The 20,837-nt window shown below is 48.8% G+C and overlaps 1 protein-coding gene across 1 annotated transcript; it reads right to left on the bottom strand.

The window, feature by feature from the left end:
- Positions 1-2,875: 2,875 nt before the first annotated feature.
- Gusb (glucuronidase beta) lies at positions 2,876-17,157 on the bottom strand. Its single transcript, XM_048433743.3, has 12 exons — positions 16,911-17,157; positions 14,763-14,948; positions 14,409-14,587; positions 13,584-13,726; positions 12,972-13,159; positions 11,953-12,096; positions 11,578-11,756; positions 11,346-11,492; positions 9,281-9,365; positions 6,786-6,962; positions 3,690-3,825; positions 2,876-3,203 (listed from the first exon to the last, which is right to left on the bottom strand). The coding sequence occupies exons 1-12, from the start codon at positions 17,118-17,120 to the stop codon at positions 3,034-3,036; spliced, it is 1,944 nt and encodes a 647-aa protein (XP_048289700.3). The 5' UTR covers positions 17,121-17,157; the 3' UTR covers positions 2,876-3,033.
- Between the last annotated feature and the right edge of the window lie 3,680 nt (positions 17,158-20,837).

Raw genomic sequence — 20,837 nt, 5'->3', positions numbered from 1 at the left:
TTTAAAAAATTCAAGATCATCCCATGCCAAATACTAATTTAAGAGATTAGCCCAAACAGATGTAGTGGTACACACCTTTAGTCCCAGCAAAGGCAGACAGATCTCTGAGTTTGAAGCCAGCCTGGTCTACATAGTGAGTTCCAGAACAGCAAGAGAGAACCTGTCTCAAAAAACAACAAAAAAGACTGGCCTGAGATCCTGTCTCAAAAAAACAAAAAAGACCATTTTAGGACTCAAACCATAATTTATCTCTAATTTGTAAAATGTTTACATGTCCGTTCCATTTACATATTGTCAACTAAGAAGCTTTATTTAAATTCATATTAAACTAGGGGCTGGCTAGAGAGATAGTTAAGAGCATTGGCTATTCTTCCAAAGGACTGGGGTTCAAGTCCCAGCATCCATATGTGTAACATGAAGGCCGGCTTGTTGGGGTATCTGTCCCACCTGGCACCCCACAACCGGCATACCCCAAAGAAAATCACACACAAGACTCCATAAGATTATAAACTGATTGGCCCATTAGGTCAGGCTACTTATTAGCTCTTATAACTTATGTTACCCCATTATCCTTATCTACGTTAGCCACATGGCTCAGTACCTTTTCTAGCTGGGCAACTCACATGTTGCTTCTTCGGTGATCTGGGCAGGAATGGCGGAAGGCTAGGGCGGAGGAAGCTTCTTCTATTCTCATTGCCCCGCCTCTACTTCCTGTCTGGTTGACCCGCCTGTACTTCCTGCCTGGCCAATCAGCGTTTTATTAAAATACATGATTGACAGAATACAGACAATTCTCCTGCACCACATAGGGTGGTTTACAACTGCCTATAACTCCAGTTCCAGGGGATCTGACATATTCTGGCCTCCATCGGCACCAGACCAGGCATGCACATGGTACCCAAACACTCATACACAGAAAATAATAAATTAATAAAGATTTATATTAAGCTAAGACAAAAAACTTGATTATTTTGAAAATTTTAAAAGTTCCATAGTGAATAAAATACAGCTCTCCTAAAATCCCTTCCCACTTGAACTAACAACAGTCTCAGTTTTAAATGATCTCAGGATAGGAGGAGGAGGCTCTTTTCATGGGTCTAGGAAAGGAAGACTGGAAAGGGATGTGTATAGAGGCATGCAGCTGACGCTGAGAAAAAGAGTCCAGCCATCTACTGCACTGCAGATGGATCCTTCCACCTGACTGGAAAGCTTGGGAGCCCTTTTCTGGACGCCCATCCTCCGGTGTTGGCCTTGGGAAGAATACTGTGCTGTATACTCTTGCTTCAGTGAAGTGTATCCCCTCTGAACCAGGGATACAGGGACAAATCCCCAGTGAAAGACTTAGCAAGATAATAGGTCATCACTCTGGATGTACCAGCCACAGAACACTCACTTATATAGGCCCTGTTTAAAGAGCCAGGTCCTCGCCAGTGGCATTGCTGAGAGCCATTGGGCTTCTACACAAATCTGCCCTGTCAAGTTTTGAATTATAAAGAAGCCTGTGGAGACAGTAAAGTACTTGCAGTACATGCATAAGAACCCTGGGTTCAGCCCTCAGAACTCATACCTCAGAGCTGGGCTGGGACTGATGGCATGTGCTTATAATTTCAACATTGGGGAGACAGGCTAAACTGAGTGAATTCTTCCCTAGTCTGAGACCCTGTCTCTAAAACCAAGGTGGATAGCACCTGAGATTCTTTTCTGGCCTCCACAAGTATGCGTATATACCCAAAGACTAGCCTGGAGTTGCAGTCACAATCACTTGTCCGCTCAGTCATGGAAAGTGGCTGTCAGTTTCTGTACTATATAGAGACTTCTCTATGTATGTGAACACCCATGGAGCTGTGGCTAATCTGTGGGGCGTTTGTTCTGAGACAGGTCTGCCTGCCTTTGCCTCCCATGTGCCACTCCACCCAGCTCCTTTGTGGGGTTTAATGAGTGGAGTCTTTGGTTTTTTCAGACAGCTCTGGTTGTCCTGGAACTCTTGGTTGATCAGGCTGGCCTCAAACTCAGAGATCCTCCTGCTTCCACATCTCAAGTGCTGGGAGGGATTAAAGATATATGCCACTACCACCCAGCTGAGTCTTTGACTCTTATTGGGTCAAAACTAGACAGTTTTGATGCCCATGGGAGTTTGGGACAGTGAATAGTCACCTGTAGCATTTTGAAACCAAAATTAGCCGGGTGGGTGGTAGTGTACACCTTTACTCCCAGCACTTAGGAGGCAGAGGCAGACGGCTATTTTGAGGCCAGCCTAGTCTGCAGAGTGAGTTACAGGACAGCCAGGGCTACACAGAGAAACCCTGTCTTGAAAAACTAATAATAAATAAAAATTTATTTTATTTTACATGTATGGCTATTTTCCCACATGTATGTGTGTACACCACATAGATGTGATACCTGCAGAGGCCAAGAGGGCTTTTGTGTCACTTAGGAAATGGAAGGTTTGTTTTTTTTGTTGTTGTTTTGTTTTGTTTTGAGACAGGGTTTCTCTGTGTAACAGCTCAGACTGTCCTGGAATTCGCTCTGTAGACGATGCTGGCCTCAAACTTACAGAAATCCTCCTGCCTCTGCCTCCAGAGTGCTGGGATTAAAGGCACGCGCCACCACTGGAATGGAGTTTGTAATCGCAGTTGTCCACCAAGTGAATGTGAGGACTTGAACTTGGAATCTCTGAAAGAACAGTCCCCACTCTTAACCTCTGACCCATTTCTCCAGTCCCTTACCTTAATCTCTTAAGGAAGTGTGAGTGTCCACGCACAGGTTTCCAAGAGTGCCCAAAGCCTGATGCCAAGAACTGATGTAGAAATGACCTTAAACAGTTCTCAGCACACATTACTGAGCTCCAGCACAGATATGCATACGCAAGTCACTATTTCCATACAAGGAAAGCTTTATTATCACTGCTAATGTTCCCTTCTAGCAGATCACAAATCCAGCGTAAAGAAACTCTGGCACCAGGAACTGTCTGTTGAGAAAATGCCTTTCATTTCTTTCATCAGAGGTTGCATCTGCAGTGAGGTACTTCTAGCTTTAGATTGTAAATGGTCTGGTTCCCAAACAGTGGGTCGTTGGCACCGAATGGTGATCCATGGTTTCACTGACAATCCTCCAGTATCTCTCTCGCAAAATAAACGCTGCACTTTTGGGCTGTCTCTGACGAGTGAAGATCCCCTTCTTGTTTCCTATTACTCTGATTGGCGCTTTAAAAACAAAACAAAAACCACAAGGGGGTTGATAAGATGACTCAGTAAAGAACTTGCCATTAAACCTAATCACCCCAAATTCAATCACAGGCACCCACATGGTAGAAAGAGCAAGCAGACTCGCCAAAGTTTATAGTTTCTACTTGTGTCTTAGGGCACATCAAAACTCCCCACCTACTTCCCCACATGCTAAATAAAAAAGTAAAAAAGTTTAAGATACTATGGAGGAGCACACATTTAATCCTAGCACCTAGGAGGCAGAGACAATCAAATCACTGAGTACCAAACCAGCCTGGTCTACAGGTCAGCCAGGGTTGCATAGTGAGACCCTACCAAGAGTTGGAGGTGAGCTGAACCCATTTTAACTAAATGTACAATAGACCAAAGCAAGTACTTTACTACCTAAGCATATCCCCAGCCCCATTTTCAGCATAACTGGAAAGGCCAACCTGAGAAAAACCCATAAGCTTAACAGACACTTACACTGGTTGGTCATAAAGTCAGCAAAATTCCAAATGAGCTCTCCAACCACGTATTCTTTTCGTTTCTGATCGAAAATCAAATGATAATTCTCCAGAAGAGCTTTCTGGTACTCCTCACTGAACATGACAGGTGGATCCTGAGATTCAAGACAAAGGGAATGTCAGAGTTGGGACTGAAGTGTTAGATACAAATTAGAGATCCAGCCGGGTGGTGGTGGTGCACACCTTTAATCCCAGCACTCGGAAGGCAGAGTTAGGTGGATCTCCGAGTTCAAGGCTAGCCTGGTCTACACAGCGAGTTCCAGGACAGCCAGGGCTACAGAGGAACCCTGTCCCACAAAAACAGAACAAAATCCAGTTTTGAGACAGGGTACCCCTAAACTGCTCAGGCTGGCCTTGACCTTGCTACCCTGCCTCAGCCTCCCAAGTAACTGGTCTGTTACCACCCTGACTGTTCAGGTTAACTAAGCTGTGTATATTCATTCTCTCTGACTTCCACTCTGCCCCAAGTCTGATCCGTCACAATAGCACCCAAGTGACCCCTCTCCCTCATGTGTATGTGTTGGAAATCAGATGATTTTTAATTGTATTCTACCTTAAATAATTGAGTTGGGGGGTCTCTTGTTCCATTTAGTTCAGTTATTTGCTGGGGATCCCATCTCCGACCACTGGAGCAGCGGGATTACAGGAAGCCTGCCACACTAGCCTGGAGCCTACCTAGGTGGTGGGGAGCTGAGCTCTGCTCCTCATGGTCACAGAACAAGTACTTTCCCTGCTGAAGCCTCTCCACAGCCCCCAGCCCTAGCTGCTCTTAAAGCTTTAAAGTACTTAGGAAGTAAAGTGTGTGTTTACCTCAACTGTAAAAAAGTGTGTTGTGGGGCAGGGTGTGTGTGTGTGTGTGTGTGTGTGTGTGTGTGCATGTGTTTCTTTTTGGTTTTGTTTTCAAGATACGACCTTACGACACAGCCTGGGCGTGGCCTAGACTGTCCTCTGTCAATGCAGTCATCCTGCTGCAGCAGCTCCTTCGTGTGGACCGACTTCTGTTGTTATTTTAAAGTCTATACATAAGCGGCTGAGGAGATGGCACGGTGGTTAAGAGTGTACTGTCTCTGCACAGGACTCAAGTTCGGTTCCCATCTCCTGTGGTAGGTGGCTGATGATCACCTGTGAATCCAGCTCCAGGGGACTCTGACACCCCTGGCCTCAGGGGTTACCCTGACACATGCACATATTTACCTACATACAGTCACATAGACATACACATAATTAAAAATTTTTTGATAGTGCTGGGGATTGAACCTAGGACCTTGTGCAAGATAGGCAGGCACTGTACCATTGCACTGTATCCCTAGCCCAAAATTTCTTTAAAAAAACTTAAGTAGGGGGGGCTGGAGAGATGGCTCAGAGGTTAAGAGCACTGACTGCTCTTCCAGAGGTCCTGAGTTCGATTCCCAGCAACCACATGGTGGCTCACAGCCATCTGTAATGAGATCTGGTGCCCTCTTCTGGCCAGCAAGAATACAGACAGACAGAACACTGTATACATAATAAATAAATAAATCTTTAAAAAACAAACAAACAAACAAAGACAAAAACTTATGTATGGGGCTGGAGAGATAGTTCAGAGGTTAAGAGTATTGGCTCTTCTTTCAGAGGAGTCTGGTTCAATTTCAGCACCCATATGGCAGCTCACAACTGTAACTCCAATACCATTCATGCAAGCAAAATACCAATGCACGTTCTTTTTTTTTTTTTTTTTTTTTTTTTTTTTTTTTTTAAGAAATCATTAAAGAAATTTAAGAAATTCTTGTGTAGGTACAAGTATGTGTATGTGCATGGGCACAGGCACAGAGAAGTTAGAGGATAGCCGTCAGCCCTTGCCTTCCACCTTGTTTGAGACAAGGTCTCTTGTTCACCACTTTGTGTACCAGGTGGGGAACTGGGATTACAGATGTGTGCTACCATACCTGGCATTATGTGGGTTCTGGGAACTTTTGAACTCTGGTCATCATGCTTGTGTAGCAATCACTTTATCTGAGTCATCTCATATAGCCCAGGCTGGCCTGCAACTAGGCATATAGCTGAGGCTAGCCTTGAGCTCATTCTGTTTCCACCCAAGTGGTAGAACAGACTTGTGCCACCTTGCCCATCATGATTTGTAATGTGAATAGACCCACGCTAATACAGTAGCTACAAGCCGCATGTGGCTATTTAAATTAGGATCAATTTAGTCTACTGCCTACATCTCAGATCCCAGAAGCTGCTGTACAGTGCCCTCTTCTGGCCTGCAGGCATACACACAGACAGACTATAGTATACATAATAAATAAATACATCAAAAAAAAAAAAAGAAAGAAACAGAATCTTTTTTTTAAATTGTGTATCTGTGTGTACTACAGCCATGCAGGTACCTGTGGAGGCCTAATGAGGGCATCACATCCTCTCGAACTGGAGTTACAGGCAGTTGTCAACTACCCGATGTGGGTACTGGGAACCAAACTGAGATCCTCTAGAAGGGCAGCAAGTGCTCTGAGCCATCTGTCCAGCCCACGGGCCAAGAATCTTAAAAAGTCATTATTGGCGCCTTTAATCCCAGCACTTGGGAGGCAGAGGCAGGCGGGTCTCTTTGTGAGTTCGAGGCCAGCCTGGTCTACAAGAGCTAGTTCCAAGACAGCCAGGGCTGTTAGACAGAGAAATCCTGTCTTGAAAAACCTAAAACAAAACAAAAGCAAACAAACAAAAAAGGGCCAGATGTGGAGGCTCACATCTGTCACCCCAGCACTCAAGAGACTAAGAGAGACTGTGAGTTTGAGGCCAGCGTGGGCATCAAACAAACATCTTTGCAAAGAAGAAGAAAAAAAAAAGAAACCCAGTATGGATAGCAGGTTGGTGGTGGTGGTGTGGAAACAAAGCTAAAAGTGGGGCTGCCTCTGGAACCCACACAAGCCAAGCAGAGGCCTGCATGCAGGGGCACAGTGTGTGTAGAGTTGGGGAGGTGCCTGAGAGCGAAGGCTGAGTGCCTAGTTCCACCTGAGGGCAGGGACGGCCCAGAGAGCTAAGTAGGGTCACCACTGTGGTAACTGTCTACACCGTTTACCTGGTGAAACCCGGCAATTGTGTCTGCTCCATATTCGCTCTGGATAATTGGCTTCTTGTAAGTCTTATACCAGTTCTCAAACTGGCTCTTCAGCTGTGGCTGGATCACTTCAAGATGCCCAGAGTCATGGTACCAGGAGAAGTAGCTGTTCACACAGACCACGTCCACGTACGGGGCCTAGGACAAGAGCAGTCATGTGAGTATGCCCCCCACACTGATGATCTCTTCAAGGTCAGACTAGAATGCAGATGACGGACGTTATCTGACCCAACATGTAGGGAATAAAGCCAAGAGCAGACCCTCATGGGGCCAGTCTACGATGCTACGTGGAGGCTCCCACTGGGCCATGGCTGGAAGTGAAGCAGGCTGCCAGCCAGCCTCTGCCTCGCTGGAGTTTACTCCTTCCTCTCACTGGTCTGCTGTGGCCTTGCCTGGAGGTATGACCCAACCTGAAGAGCAGATAGCTTTTCTCTCTACAGTTCGGGTTTTGAGACCCTTAGCTAGCCCAAGCTGACTTCAGGCTCCTTATGTAGCCAGCACTGACCTGAACTGATGATCTGCCTGCTTTCACCTCCCAAGTGCTGGGGTCGCAGGGATGCACTGCCTACACCTCGTTGTTTGCCTTGCTGGGGATCAAGTCCAGGGTTTCAGGAACTTGAGGCAAATGCTCTTATTGATTAAGCTACATCTCTTGCTCCTTATTCTTTAGGGGGGTGGTGTGTGTGTGTGTGTGCGTGTGTGTGTGCACGTGCATGCTGGGGATGCAACCCAAGGACTTGTTTGAGTTAAGCACAGGCCATACCACTGAGCCACAATTGAGAAGGCAGTGCTGTGAGCCCCAGACTGGCTAGATTTCTCTCTAGCAGTGATGAGGGTCCACAGGGAAGGGACAGGAATGTGTCTGAACAGCAGGGAAGAGTTGTGCATCTAGCTGGCTAGCTTCCAGGGTCACACAGGCATGTCTGCTTTAGGCCACACTGCTCGGCTCCAAAGCTACCCTTTAAATGGTGAGTTCTTTTCCAGGCTGTGGTGGTGGGAAGATGCAAGCAGCAGAAAGCTTTGGAGGATGAAGGACTGTCACTTCATAAAGCACACTCCAGGTAAAGAGGCCAGGCACAGGGCACCCAGCAAAGCCGTCCCCACCCACAGAGAAGATGGATAAGCATTGGAACAGCCAGCACCCAGGCCTCAATGCAAACTCTGTGTTTTTTTTGAAGGGTGGGCTCTAGAGATATAGAGAAGCCAGGGATAATAAGACTTTTGTTATTATTTTTAGATATTTATAAATGAGTGTTTTCCCTGTGTATTTGTATATGCATTGGGAGGTGTCAGATCCCCTGGAACAAGATATTTATGAGCCACCACCATGTGGGTACTAAGAACCTAACTCTGGTCCTCTTTAAGACCAACAAGTGCTCTTGACCAATAAGCCATCTTTCCAGTTCCCTGACAAGGCTTTCTTATTCATAAGGAAATGACTGTCTCAATAAGATTCTGCCTCAAAAAAATTAAAGGGGAAGGTAGGTGCTGAAGAGATGGCTCGGTGACTAGGAGCTCATACTGTGGGTTTGAAGAGGATAGTCTCCATAGGCTCATATATTATAATTCTTAGTCTACAGTTGGTGGAACAGTTTGGGAAGGATGAGGAGGTGTGGCCTTGTGGGGGAGACTTATCACTGGGGGTGGGTTTTGAAGTTTCATTCCAAGTGGCTGAATCACCTCCAGATGCCCAGTCATGATACCAAGAGAAGAAGCTGTTCACACAGTCACATCCACATATGGGGCCTAGGACAAGAGCGGCCCCCTTCAAGGTCAGGATAGAATGCAGATGTGGTTGTGTTCAAGCTATGAGCTCTCAGCTACTGCTCCAGCACCATGCCTGCCTGCTGAAGTTCATAAAAATTAATGAAAAAAATGGGGGGGGGGCTGAGCCTGACCAGCATGCTGGCTCACACCTGTAATCCTAGAGCTAGGAGGATTTTGAGTTCTAGGCCAGATTAGGCTACATAGTGGGATTCTGTCTACAAACAAACAAGGCAACAAACATGAAAGCTGAAGGGAGGAAAGGGATCAGTGGGAGTATGAGGTGGGCAAGGGAAGAAATGAGTGGCTATGATCAAATACACTATACACACATAGGAGAATATAATAAACCTGTTAATATGTATAACAGGCTTATTATATTTGATTATATATATAAAATAACCATATATATATGTATACACACACACACACACACACACACACACACACACTAATAAAAATCATCTTTAGAAAAGCCCAAGTCCACAAACAAGTACATTGTCCTGGCTCTAGCACAGCCTTCTTGGGGTTAGAAGCCACACCGCCTGGAGGATAAGCAGGAAGTTAGTCACTTTAACCACTTGTGAAAATGGCTGAACGGGCCACTGCTGGTTCATGGTAGCAAGCACAAGACTAAAGGCCAAGCACAGGTGAGCAGAGCAGTGTGGGGGCCACCCCACCCCCAGGCTCACCCCCAGGTCTGCATTGTATTTTTCGTTGGTCACAAAGGTCACAGGGCGGGTGGGGTCCAGGGCTTTGGTGTGGGAGATCAGCGTCCTGTCAGTGGAAGGCAGAAGACAAGCTGTCAGATGGGCGGGGCTCTCGGACACCTGTCTCTCCCTTTCCTTCCCATCACCCCATCAGCGGGGGGCTCCCAGCTAAGGCCATGACTGCACGGAGCCACGAGAGCAGAGATGAGTTCAAACCGAAGAGGCTGCAGAAAGCAAGGGGAGTGTCGCACCCTGTAAGTCAGTCAGTCGGGGGGATATGGGGGGAGATCATGATTTAAACTAAGAGTCGGGAAGGCTCTTGAAGCAATAATATTAGTACTGAGTTGAATTCCATTGACTCATGAGGACTAGAGAGGACAGGACCCAATGGAAGGACTAGTCGAGGGTTAAGATTTGTTACTTGGGACCTATTCCCGGCCTGCATGGCACAGATCACCATCATTCATCATTAAAGACTTTCCCCCCTTTTACGTCTTTTTGATCATTGAAGGCTGTGTTTTGCCCCTTGGTCTTAGGCTCCAAACCCACCTTTCCAAATAGCTCTAAACCAGCAAAGTCAGTCTGGGTTACTCCAGTCCAGCCAGTCTCCTAGCCTCATCCCTGCTGTTCCTAACACATGCATGCATCTCCCTTGCCGCCTCCTGAAAACGTCTGGGAGCCTCAGTAAGCTATATGCTTCCCCTTCAAGAAAAAAGCCTTATTCACCCAGCCCTGGTCCACCATGAGCTCTGCAGGACTCTGTGTGTCCAGAGCTCTCACTGGCCTAAGCGAGGGGCATTTCTCCAGGCCTGCCTCCTACAGACTCAGAGGAGCTCACTATGTGGAGCTGGCATACAGCATCAGAAGCTTCGGTTGTCTCTCTGTGACAAGCTGTATAATTCACCCTAAGACTAAGTGACAGTCTCATGACAGATGAAGGAATGGGCCTGGAGGTAGAGCTCACTGGTAGAGCACTTGCCTAGCATGCATAGATAAGGCCCTGGATTGGATCCTCAACATTAGAAAATATTTAAAATCTTTCTGTGTAATTAAAAAAAAATCCCCTTTTATAGTGCTGGAGAGATAGCCCAGTGGTTGCTCTCTTCCGAGGACTTGGCTCAATTCCCAGCACCCACATGGTGGCCTACAACAGCTGTAACTCCAGTTACTGGGGAACTGATGCCTCTGGCCTCTGAAGGAAAGAGGCACACTTGGGACGGGTATCTATGCAGGTATCTATGCAGGTATATACCACTCACACAGAACAATTTTAAATCCCATTTATATTCTCAGATGAACCCAAAACATCATAAAGTAGTTTTCTATAGTTTTATCATATGTTTCTATCTAAAATGAATGAATGAATGAATGAATGAATGAATGCCAGGTGTGATGGAACACACCTGTAATCCTAGCACCAAGAAGGAAGTAGAGAAAGAAGGATTAGGAATTCAAAGCCAACTTTGGCTACATAACAAATTTGAGGTCAGCCTATACTACTTGGGACTTTGTTTGAAAAAAAAAAAGAAAGAAAGAAAAGGAAATCAGAAAAGGGGCTGAATCGATGAGTCGGTAGTTAAAAACACCTACTGCCAAGGGGCTGAGCAGATGACTTGGTTAAAAGTCCCATGACTTGAGTGCAAGCCCCAGGACTCAGATGGTAGAAAGGGAGAAGCAATTCCTACAAGCTATCCTCTGGCCTCCACGTGCCGTGGCACACACAGAAATAAAGTACACATAAATCTAAAACCAAAACCATTGTCAGGCTTGATGGACCATGCCTATGATCCCAGCACTCAGAAGGCACGGTCAAAAGGATCAGTACAAGTTTGATGCATAGCAAGGGACAGCAAGACCCTGTCTCAAAAATAATATATAAAATCCAGAGTTCTGTGTATCAAAGGGAACTCTGGATTCCCTTCCAGGAACGACTAGGAGGGTCTTAATGGGTGGAAAAACCACACTTTGGGTAGGCTGATTCGGGGTTTCAGAAATGATGGACAGGGAAGGGACACTGACAGGCCTCAGTCAGCCCGGGGGAACTCACTTGAAATAGTAAGCAGCAGGTTTCAGAGCAGAAGCAGGCTCATTGGCCACAGACCACATCACAACTGCCGGATGATTTTTGTCCCTGCGAACTAGCTCGTCCATCACCTCTAGGTGGTGCCGAAGAGACTCGTTGCCAAAACTCTGGCTGTGGAGGCAGAAAGGAAAGGGTCACCAAGGGCTCTGAGGAGAGCAGGGCAGGCTGGGCAGTGTGGGCAGCGAGGGGCACTCACGGCAGCTTGATGCCCACACCGGGGCACTCATCAATGACCACAATTCCGTAGCGATCACAGAGCTGGAGGACTTCCTCCGAGTAGGGGTAGTGGCTGGTACGGAAGGAGTTGGCACCAAGCCATTTGATTAGGTTGAAATCCTTAATCAGCAGTGGCCAATCGAAGCCCTTCCCTCGGATCTGGGGGAGAGCAGGGCTGTGTGACCTCTGCCCTTATCACTGGAGAACACCCGCTTTCTTCTGAAGCCCCAGCCCCTATAGAGACACCTTCCCTATTCCCATCTCGGCTCAGTTCACACACCCAAGCCCATGACAGCCTCTTCAGAGCACATGAACTCCCAGCATCCCACACGGGAATACCACAGTCACAACTCACGTCCGAATCCTCGTGCTTGTTCACGCCGTGGAAATAGAAAGGCTTCCCATTTATGAGAAACTTGCTCTCGGTGACAGCCACTGTTCGAATCCCGACAGGGAGGGTGTAGAAGTCAGACTCAGACACAGTTTTTGCCATTCTCACCTAGGAGACCAATGTGCCGGGCAGGGGCACCCAGGTAGACTGAGCCTCATCCTTCCCGACAGGAAGGACTCGTCCCATGCATGACACTCTGGAGATTTTATTTCTTTTCAAGACAGGGTTTCTCTGGGTATCCCTGGCAGTCCTGAAACTTGCTCTGTAGACCAGGCTGACCTCGAACTCACAGAGATCTACCTGTTTCTGCCTCCCGAGTGCTGAGGTGCGCCACCACCGCCCCGCCTTTCCTTTCAAATCAGACCTTGTGTATCCTAGGCTGGCCTCAAATTCGCTTGAAGCTAAGGATGACCCTGAACTCCTGACTCTCCTGCCTATAATTCCCAAGTGCTAAGATTATAGGTATGCACCTCCATGTCTAGCTGGCTATTTTGCTTTTTGGATTTTTTTTTTTTTTTTTGAGACAGGGCTTCTCTGTAGCTTTGGAACCTATCCTAGAACTTGCTCTGTACACCAGGCTGGCCTTGAACTCACAGAGATCCACCTGCCTCTGCCTCTGAGTGCTCGGATTAAAGGTACTATCACTGCCTTTTTTTTTTTTTTTTTTTTTTTTTTTTTTTTTTTTTTTGAGGCAGTGTTTCACTATGTAGACCAGGCTAACCTCAATCCCTGTACTCATTTGATCCTATTATCCCATACCCCCGGGCCTGGCTAAAAAGGACCTGTGTATCCTGCTTCAGCTGAGATGCCGAAATTATAGTCTCTGTCTTTAGAACATAATCTCAGGACTTTCCAAGGGATAGGAAAGCCAGGCATTTAGGGCAGTGGCTGCCTAGCCACCTGTCCCAGACTGCTTAGTGAATCTACAGTCACCAGGTGGCAGCAAAGGGCCTTCCTTGGCCCCAGATCCAAATTTCCATTACCTCCAAGGAGTACAGGTAGGCTGGATGCTCATGCATCAGATAAGGCCACCAGAGGTTGGCACCAGGGACCCGAAGCTGGCCCTGTTCCCCCGTTTCCTGGGCCACGACTTTGCCATCCTCATCCAAAAGACGTACTTCTAGCTGGAAATGTTCGTCTCCCTGGACGGAAATCCAGTAATTCACCAGTCCTGTGGGAAACAAGAGATGGGGACAGAAACGGATAGGACTTCACCACTCCCAGAAGTCCTCTCGGGCCCCAAGACCCCAGCAAACAACTGCTTGATGTTTTCTTTTTCAGCTTACTGTGCAGGGAGGAGCGGCTAGGGGTGGTACAACAGGGGAGGGGCCAAGTGACTCAATGGCTTGACTATGTTACTCTAGACAAGACCACACTTCTCACTGGTCCTCATGGCTTCGCAAATCGAGGCCCACCAGATGGGTGACTTCTGAAACCCTTGTTAACTCGGGCAGTCTGGGTCTCATCCTCTGAGGGTGATGAAGCAGGTGACACTTGGGAGATGCTTGAAGCCTTTTTCCTTAGAGACTGTTCCCGCTGGGGAACTGAGATAACTGGGCTCAGTCTAGCACAGCCCCCCTGCCAGGAGCCCTTACCGACGTCTTGCTCCACATCAGTGGTCACAGTGATGTCGTCGATGTAGGTGGTAGGCGTGGTGTAGAGGACCACAGACCGATGCAGTCCCGCATAGTTGAAGAAGTCAAAGCTTGTGTTCTGGAAAAAGTAATTCTTGGGAAATCTAGGGTAGAAAATGAAGATCGATTGTTCCTTTCCTGTGAGGTTTTTTGTTTGTTTGTTTGTTTTTCGAGACAGGGTTTCTCAGTAGCTATGGAACCTGTCCTGGAACTTACACTGTAGACCAGGTTGGCCTTGAACTCTGCCTTGCCTCTGCCTCCCAAGTGCTGGGATTAAAGGCGTGTGCCACCACTGCCTGGCTCCTGTGTCTTTTAATCGCATGCGTGTATGTGTATGTGTGTGTGTGTCTGTACCACAGTGCCCATGTAGAGACGGGGCAACCTCAGGTACTGACTCATGCCTGGAGGTAGGTAGGGACCTACCTCCAGACAGGGTCCCTCGTTCTAGATGACCTGAGAACTTCAAAGAATCCATCTCCACCTCTTATCTCCACACAGGCCCACAGAAGAACACTGGGATGCTGGAATGCTGGGATGCTGGGATGCTGGGATGACAGCTCCAGCCTATCACATCCATTCTTCCACGGGTGCCTGGACTGTAAGCTCATGTCCCCATGCTTACTTACTGAGCGTATCACCCACTGAGCCATCTTCCCAGCCCTCTGCCTCCTTTGACATTTAACTAGCCTGTGTTCTGTAGTCTCTGCAGATCCGGGGTAAAGTCACCCTCCCTATATGGGAGTCCACTGGACGGGGAGGGGAGGGGGGAGGAGGGATGTTGCTTACACGGTGTCACTCTTGTAGATGATGGACCCCGGCGGCAGGGTGTGAGGGGTCAGTGTGTTGTTGATGGCGATCGTGATCCGGCAGGTGGTCTGGGGTCCAGTCTGGACCAGTTTGCTGATGTCAGCTTCAAAGGGGAGGTGACCGCCCTCATGCTCCACCACATGTATCCCATTCACCCACTGCAGACACAAGGAAATATGAGCAGAGGGCAACTGGCCAAAGGGGACCGCCCCCTTCCGGAAGCCCGACGGAAGTGTTCCAATGGAGCCCACGAAGCAACCCTTTCTGGGACCCTCGGCACAGACTCGACAGCCCAGGTTGCTTCTCCCCCAGCCAGCCGTGCCCTACACTGACCACAACGGCATGGTAATGGGCACTATTGATCCTCAGCACCACTCTCGTGTCTGTGTCTTGGGTCCATCGCTGCGGCAGGACTGCTTCCCGTTCGTACCAAACCCAGCCGATAAAGTCCCGAAGCTGCGCCTCTTGGGTGATGTCATTGAAGCTGGAAGGGACCGGCATGTCCAAGGTTGGGCCCGACTAGGTAAAGAAGAGTCGGAGTCATGATGGACTAGGGTTGTACCTCAGCTGGTAGAGTGCTGGCCTACCATGCCTGTGACCCCGCGTTCCAACGCCAGCACTGCATGAACCAATGGTGCTGGTGCATACCAGCTGTCCCACCACCCAGGAGGTGCAGCCAGGAAGATCGGAGTTCAAGGGCATACCCTGGTTATCTATCACCTGCTACGTAGCACATCTCAGGCCCGGCAGTGGTGGTGCAGGCCTTTCATCCCAGCACTCGGGAGGCAGAGGCAGGCGGATCTCTGTGAGTTGGAGGCCAGCCTGGTCTACACGGTAAGTTCCAGGACAGCTGGGGCCACACAGCAAGAATCTGGTCTGTCCTTCATGCCTGCACTCCCCAGCGCTTCCCAGAAGCCCAGGGACACAGATGAGGGACTCTATAAGCACGGGCTGCACGTGGGTAGGTTGCCTGCTGACAAGTGAACTGTATGAACCGTTAGTGCAGAAGGCTGCTGCAACCAACTTCCTCCCCAGGGCAGACGGCACCAGGGCCAAAATCTCCATGGAAAGAGTGAGCCCAGGGCCACTGTCCAGCAGAAGACAGGAAGACAGGAAGCCCCAGACCCTGACAGAAGAGGCAGATGGCCACCGCCTGCCGCCACAGGAAGGTCAACAGCAGGGCACAGGGGGCCCTGGGCTGAGGAAACTGAGAAGGCGCGTGGAGGGCACTTCTCCTCCTTACTTCCTCCTTTGCTGAATGCTGGGTAGGGCAGATGAAAACTGAGTGGTTAAACCAGGTGTGGTAGGCTCATAACTTGTAACCCTAGCACCGGGGATTGGGGGGAGTGGGAGGGAGGGTGTTAAGGCAGCAGAATTGCTACAGGTTGGAGGTCAAAGTGGGACAGAGTGCTGTCTCAAACACACACACACACACACACACACACACACACACACACACACACACACACAGAGAGAGAGAGAGAGAGAGAGAGAGAGAGAGAGAGAGAGAGAGACTCTGCCTTAAAGGCACTAGTCACCAAGCCTCATGACCTGAGTAGATCCCTGGAACCTAGGAAAGACCAGATTCCAGCGAGTTGTCCCCTGACCTCACATGAACTGTGTGGCACATGGGTGCCCACACGCATGCACACACAAGTAAGTAGATATTATAAACATTAAACAAAGAAGACAGAGAAAGATGAGGAAGAGGGAGAAGAGCCAAAGAGGGGAAGAGGAAGTGAGGGGGAATGAACGAAGGAATAAATGAATGAATCCCGGAGAGGCGGAGGCTGTGAACACACAGGTTTTCTTCAACCTGCTCCTGCACCAACCCTACCCAGTTAGGAAGGGAGAGCAGAGATTGGATCCTCCGCTGGCTGGGTGCCAAGTCATGTCCTTTATCTGAATCTTGCAACCCCAAGGACCCCGCAAGGCCTACTAGCTCTCCCCTCCTCTATCCCCACCCCCAAATCTTTGTGGTGGGCAGCATCACCAATGCATGCGTGCACACTGCTAGGGTTCTGCTTCTCACTAGCTGTGCGAGAGCATGCAGGAGGCATGTGCAAACATCCACTCCAACACGCCCGAAAACTGGAGCGGGAGGCTCACCGGGATAGCCAGGCCAGCCTGGGTTACAGAATGGGACAGTTTCAAAAGAAGAACAAAAGGCTCAGTAGTGACATGCATGCACAGGGTCTTGGGTTCAACACCCAGCACAATGAAATACAATGAAAAGCTTTTTTTAAAAAAAAATCTATTGCCTGGGGCAGCGCTCGCCTAGCAGAATCCCTGGAGTCCATGTGGTTCTGGGGCATGCGAGGTCCCACTTCCTCGTCCGGCCGCTCCCCTCCCCAGCCTGCAAACCCATAACCTCCGCTAGACTGGCACAAGGGAAGGGGATCTCCTGGTACAGGCACCCCTCCTCCCATCCCCTGGCTTCTGGAAGCTTCCAGAACCTGGGTACCCCCCGGGAGCGCACACCTCCCGCAGCGGCTGCCGGTACCACTGCTGTTCGAATCCCAACAGCCGGTTTTCGGAGAAGTCCGCGCGGAAGTGCCACAGTCCGTCCAGCACTTTGAGCTCCCGCGAGGGGGTCTCCACGGGGAAGAGCATCCCGCCCTGCAGTGCCAGCGCGCAGCTGCACAGCAGCGGGCCCAGCACAACCCAGCACGGACTCAACTTCGGGGACATGCTGGTCTGACTGCCCACCGACCAGCGGTTGGGCTTTTAGCCTCGCTCTTCTAGGGAGGGCGAGGGCGGGGCCTGGGAGGGTCACGTGCTCCCGCGTGAGGCCGCCTGCGCCAACTTGGTTAAGGGCAAGTAAGTACCCGTCCAGCTACAGCTATTGGGCAAGGCCATGCAGAGGCACCGGGGCCAGGATCTGCGGGAAGAGAAAACTCTCAGACCAAGGGCTGAGAGAACCCTCGGAGTCCCGGTCCCCACCCTTTCTCCACGACTCCTGTGAAAAGTCGCGCATGAGGGGTTTAAGAGAGACACTGGGAGGGATTGTTGGGGATTAGCAGTTTATTAACGACATATGGACAACTTCATGAGGTGGGGGCTCTGAATCAGAGGGTTCAGGTCCCAGGTCCAGAAATGAGGGTCCCTTCTTGTAGGTCTCTCAGGAAGCGGGTGGCTTCACGCTACAAACTTGCGGCTAAGCCCTCCTGATGCCCAGCAGGAGGCAGGCAAGGGGGTAGGGGTGGGAGAGTAAGATATCTGGCCATCAACACTTGCTCAGATGTATAGTTACTGCCCAAGTGAGAAATCTGAGGACTTGAAAATCTGTTAGCTAGTGCAGTGATGGATGGGGCGGGAAGGAAGAGAGAAGGGGGGCGGTATTAAGACCACTGAGGACCCGGGTGAGGGGGACCGGCTTCTGCAGGTCATGTGACCTGTGGAACACCCATCACAACCTGTACCTTGACTGGAAAGACACGGTATAGGCCCAGGAGACTCTTCTTTCATGCCCGCTGGTGTGAGTTCTACAGCGTCTGGAACTTGGGTGTAGATGCTCCAACTCTGCCCAGAACTAGTTTCCTCCTTGCGTCGCAGGCACCAGTAATTTGGAGGATTACTCAAAACTGCAGGTCTACCTCCGCTCCAAAGCCTGTTGTCCCCCAGCCAGGGTACCATTGGGTCCACGGGGGTCGCTCAAAGATGAGGACAGACCACCAAAGTCTAATAAACCGGAAGCAAACTTTATTCCAGAAACCAGATTCCAGGAAAAAATTTAAAAAAAAAATAAAAAATCTCCACGGGACACAAAAAGCTTATCAGTTAGCTGAGAACACAGCCAGAGATGGATTTCGTGAGGCTGTGGTAAAGGCCAGTTTCTGAGCCCACCTTCTTCTTCTTCTTCTCTTCTTCTTCTTCTTCCTTCTCCTCCTCCTCCTCCTCCTCCTCCTCCTCCTCCTCCTCCTCCTCTTCCTCCTCCTCCTCCTCCTTCTTCTTCTTCCTAGACAGAGTTTCTCTGTAGCTTTGGAGCCTGACCTGGAACTACCTCATGTAGATCAGACTGGTCTCGAACTAACAGAGATCCTCCTGCCTCTGCCTCCCAAGTGCTGGGATTAAAGGTGTGCGCCACCACTGCCTGGCTCCACCTCCTTATAGTAAAGTGTACCAAGCATTAGGTCTGAACAAAGAAATTTTTACAATCTCAAGGTAAAACTCAGGTACAGATTGCCTTACTTTCCAATCTTCATCAACAGAGGTTTTCAGTTAAGTAGTGTTTGTACTTAATCTATTGCCTTCCTTGGTACTCCCAGGTGGTGCTTACTGAAGCCCCGTGCGTCCCCCTTTGATGCTGCCGGTTTCACATAGTAGGGATACTGTGTAACGCAGAGGTCATGTATATCTATCTCCTAAAAGTTGACTCAGCTCATATCCGTGGGCTGGCTCTCAGTTTGCAGGGAGATGCTTCGGCCTTGCACATAGAGCTATGAGTTGTAAATCGGAGTAACCCACTGTTAATGGTTAATCCTCGAGCCGCTGAGAAAGCTGCTGACAGCCTGCTCTCCTTCTCCTAGGCTTACAACTTCATATTTCTTTCTTTCTACATTCTTATTTCTGGAATCTACATTTTTTTATATTCTTATTCTTGAACCCTTCAGTACCAGGAGACCCTGTCTTAAAAAGCAACCAAACAACAACAAAATAATAAAAAGCATATATTGTATACACAAATGTACACTAAGTTATATGATTACAATAAGAAATTACTGTCATTTTGCTACACATATTTTTTATTTTTTAAATGAAAAGTGCATTATAAAAACAATTACAATCAGAACCAAGCCATTAAATAATTTTTAAAAAGCAAAGAGGTAAAAAAGAGTATCTATTTGCTCTTATGGATTAACTGCTTTTTTTTTATACTTTTTAAAATTTGTTTTATGTGTGTGCATAGATATGCCTGTATGCATACGCAAAGCCAGAGGAGGACATCAGGAGTCTTCTTCCATCTTGGCTGGCTGGCTTTTGGTTGATTTGACACAATTTAGACAAGTTAGGGCCTTCCAGGAGACTGCATCCATCAGAATGATCTGTAGACAAGAAAGACTGTGTGACACATTCTCATTCTCTCTCTCTCCTCTTCCCCGAGGCTGGCCTTGAACTGCTGGTGATCCCCTGCCTCAGCATCCCCAATGCCAAGATTCCTGGTGTGTACCACCACACTCAGCGCAGTGCAGGCATCTTTCCCTCTCTCACCATGTCCCATGGGCTCGGTCGCCCTCCTGCCCCTGTGCACACAGCCACAGTTTCACTGCGGGGCTCTGATCCTTCCCGAGGCCTTCCAGTGGCCTTATCACGCCAGGCCTGATCCTGGTGTCCTCTTAGACTTTGGTTAACTTTCTCTTGAGGCAATTTTTCATAACTATGACCCCAAAAAGGGAAGGTCTTGGGAAAAGATAGAGCCATCAAAGACATTCCCGAGTGACATTCTTCTACCTAGGTCTAGCCTCATGGGCCATTCTGTGTGAATTCATGAATAGGCTAATCCACTGTTCAGGTTAGACACTCACGTCATGGTCCAGTCATCTCCCTAAAACCCGCAGTCTCGGCAAGTGACCCCTTGACACATGAGCCTTTGGAGGACATTTTCTTTAATTTTTGAGGCAGGTTTTCACCATGTAGCCCTGCTGGCCTGGAACTCACAGAGATCCGCCTGCCTCTGCATTCCGAGTGCTGGAATGAGTGGAAAGCCCACCACGTCTGCAGGAGGCCATTTTTATGGCTGTTCTGAGACAGGGTCTCACATAGATTGGACAGGAAGTGGATGAGGCCAGAATGACCTGGAACTCTTGTCTCCCTCCCACTCCCCACCCCCTTCCCTTTGCTGGAGCTGGGGTCCAGACCCACATGCCAATATTCAGGGTTAAGGCAGTTGAGAACACAGACTCAGCAGAGTCAGATTTAATTACGTAAATGGTCCCAATTGTCTGTAACTTCAGATCCAGGGGATCCGACCCTCTTCTGGCTGCAGTGGGCACCTGACATGCATGTGGCACACAGCATACATGCAGGCCAAATGCCCCATACACATACAAAAATTTAAAAGTCTCTTGGGATATTTCAGGGAATGTAAACTCCTAACCCATTCTGGGCCTGGCAGAGCGATTTGTCCCCTGGGTCCGTTGCTTGGAGAGGTGTAGAATACAAGCCTCTTATATTTTTCTGGGATGCCAGCTTCGAGCTGCATGTCTGTCAAACACTAATTTTGCAAAGACAGGGGAAGAGTATGTATATCTGTATTCTTTTCTCCTCCCCAACTTGCTATAAGCCCACGCTAACCTGAAATCATGATCTTTCTAGCTCCGGCTCCCGAGTGCTGAGATAACAGGCTTGGATTAACACGTCAGAAGTGAGTGAAGAAAGGCACAATGTCCCAAGCCTCTCTCACTAGCC

Source organism: Myodes glareolus, chromosome 2 (assembly GCF_982192425.1).
Source record: "Myodes glareolus chromosome 2, mMyoGla1.1, whole genome shotgun sequence".
Lineage (NCBI taxonomy): Eukaryota > Metazoa > Chordata > Mammalia > Rodentia > Cricetidae > Myodes > Myodes glareolus.
Note: the sequence above shows the minus strand (reverse complement) of the source record. Positions and strands in the feature narration are given on the sequence as shown.

What these genes read in the sequence shown, in the direction of transcription:
- Gusb (XM_048433743.3), bottom strand. Translation starts at nt 17,120, where the DNA reads ATGTCCCCGAAGTTGAGTCCGTGCTGGGTTGTGCTGGGCCCGCTGCTG. An exon ending in CCCATTACCATGCCGTTGTG is followed by an intron (nt 14,588 to 14,762) that starts GTCAGTGTAGGG and finishes TTGTGTCTGCAG; the next exon opens with TGGGTGAATGGGATACATGT. An exon ending in CAATTGCCGGGTTTCACCAG is followed by an intron (nt 3,826 to 6,785) that starts GTAAACGGTGTA and finishes CTTGAATCTCAG; the next exon opens with GATCCACCTGTCATGTTCAG.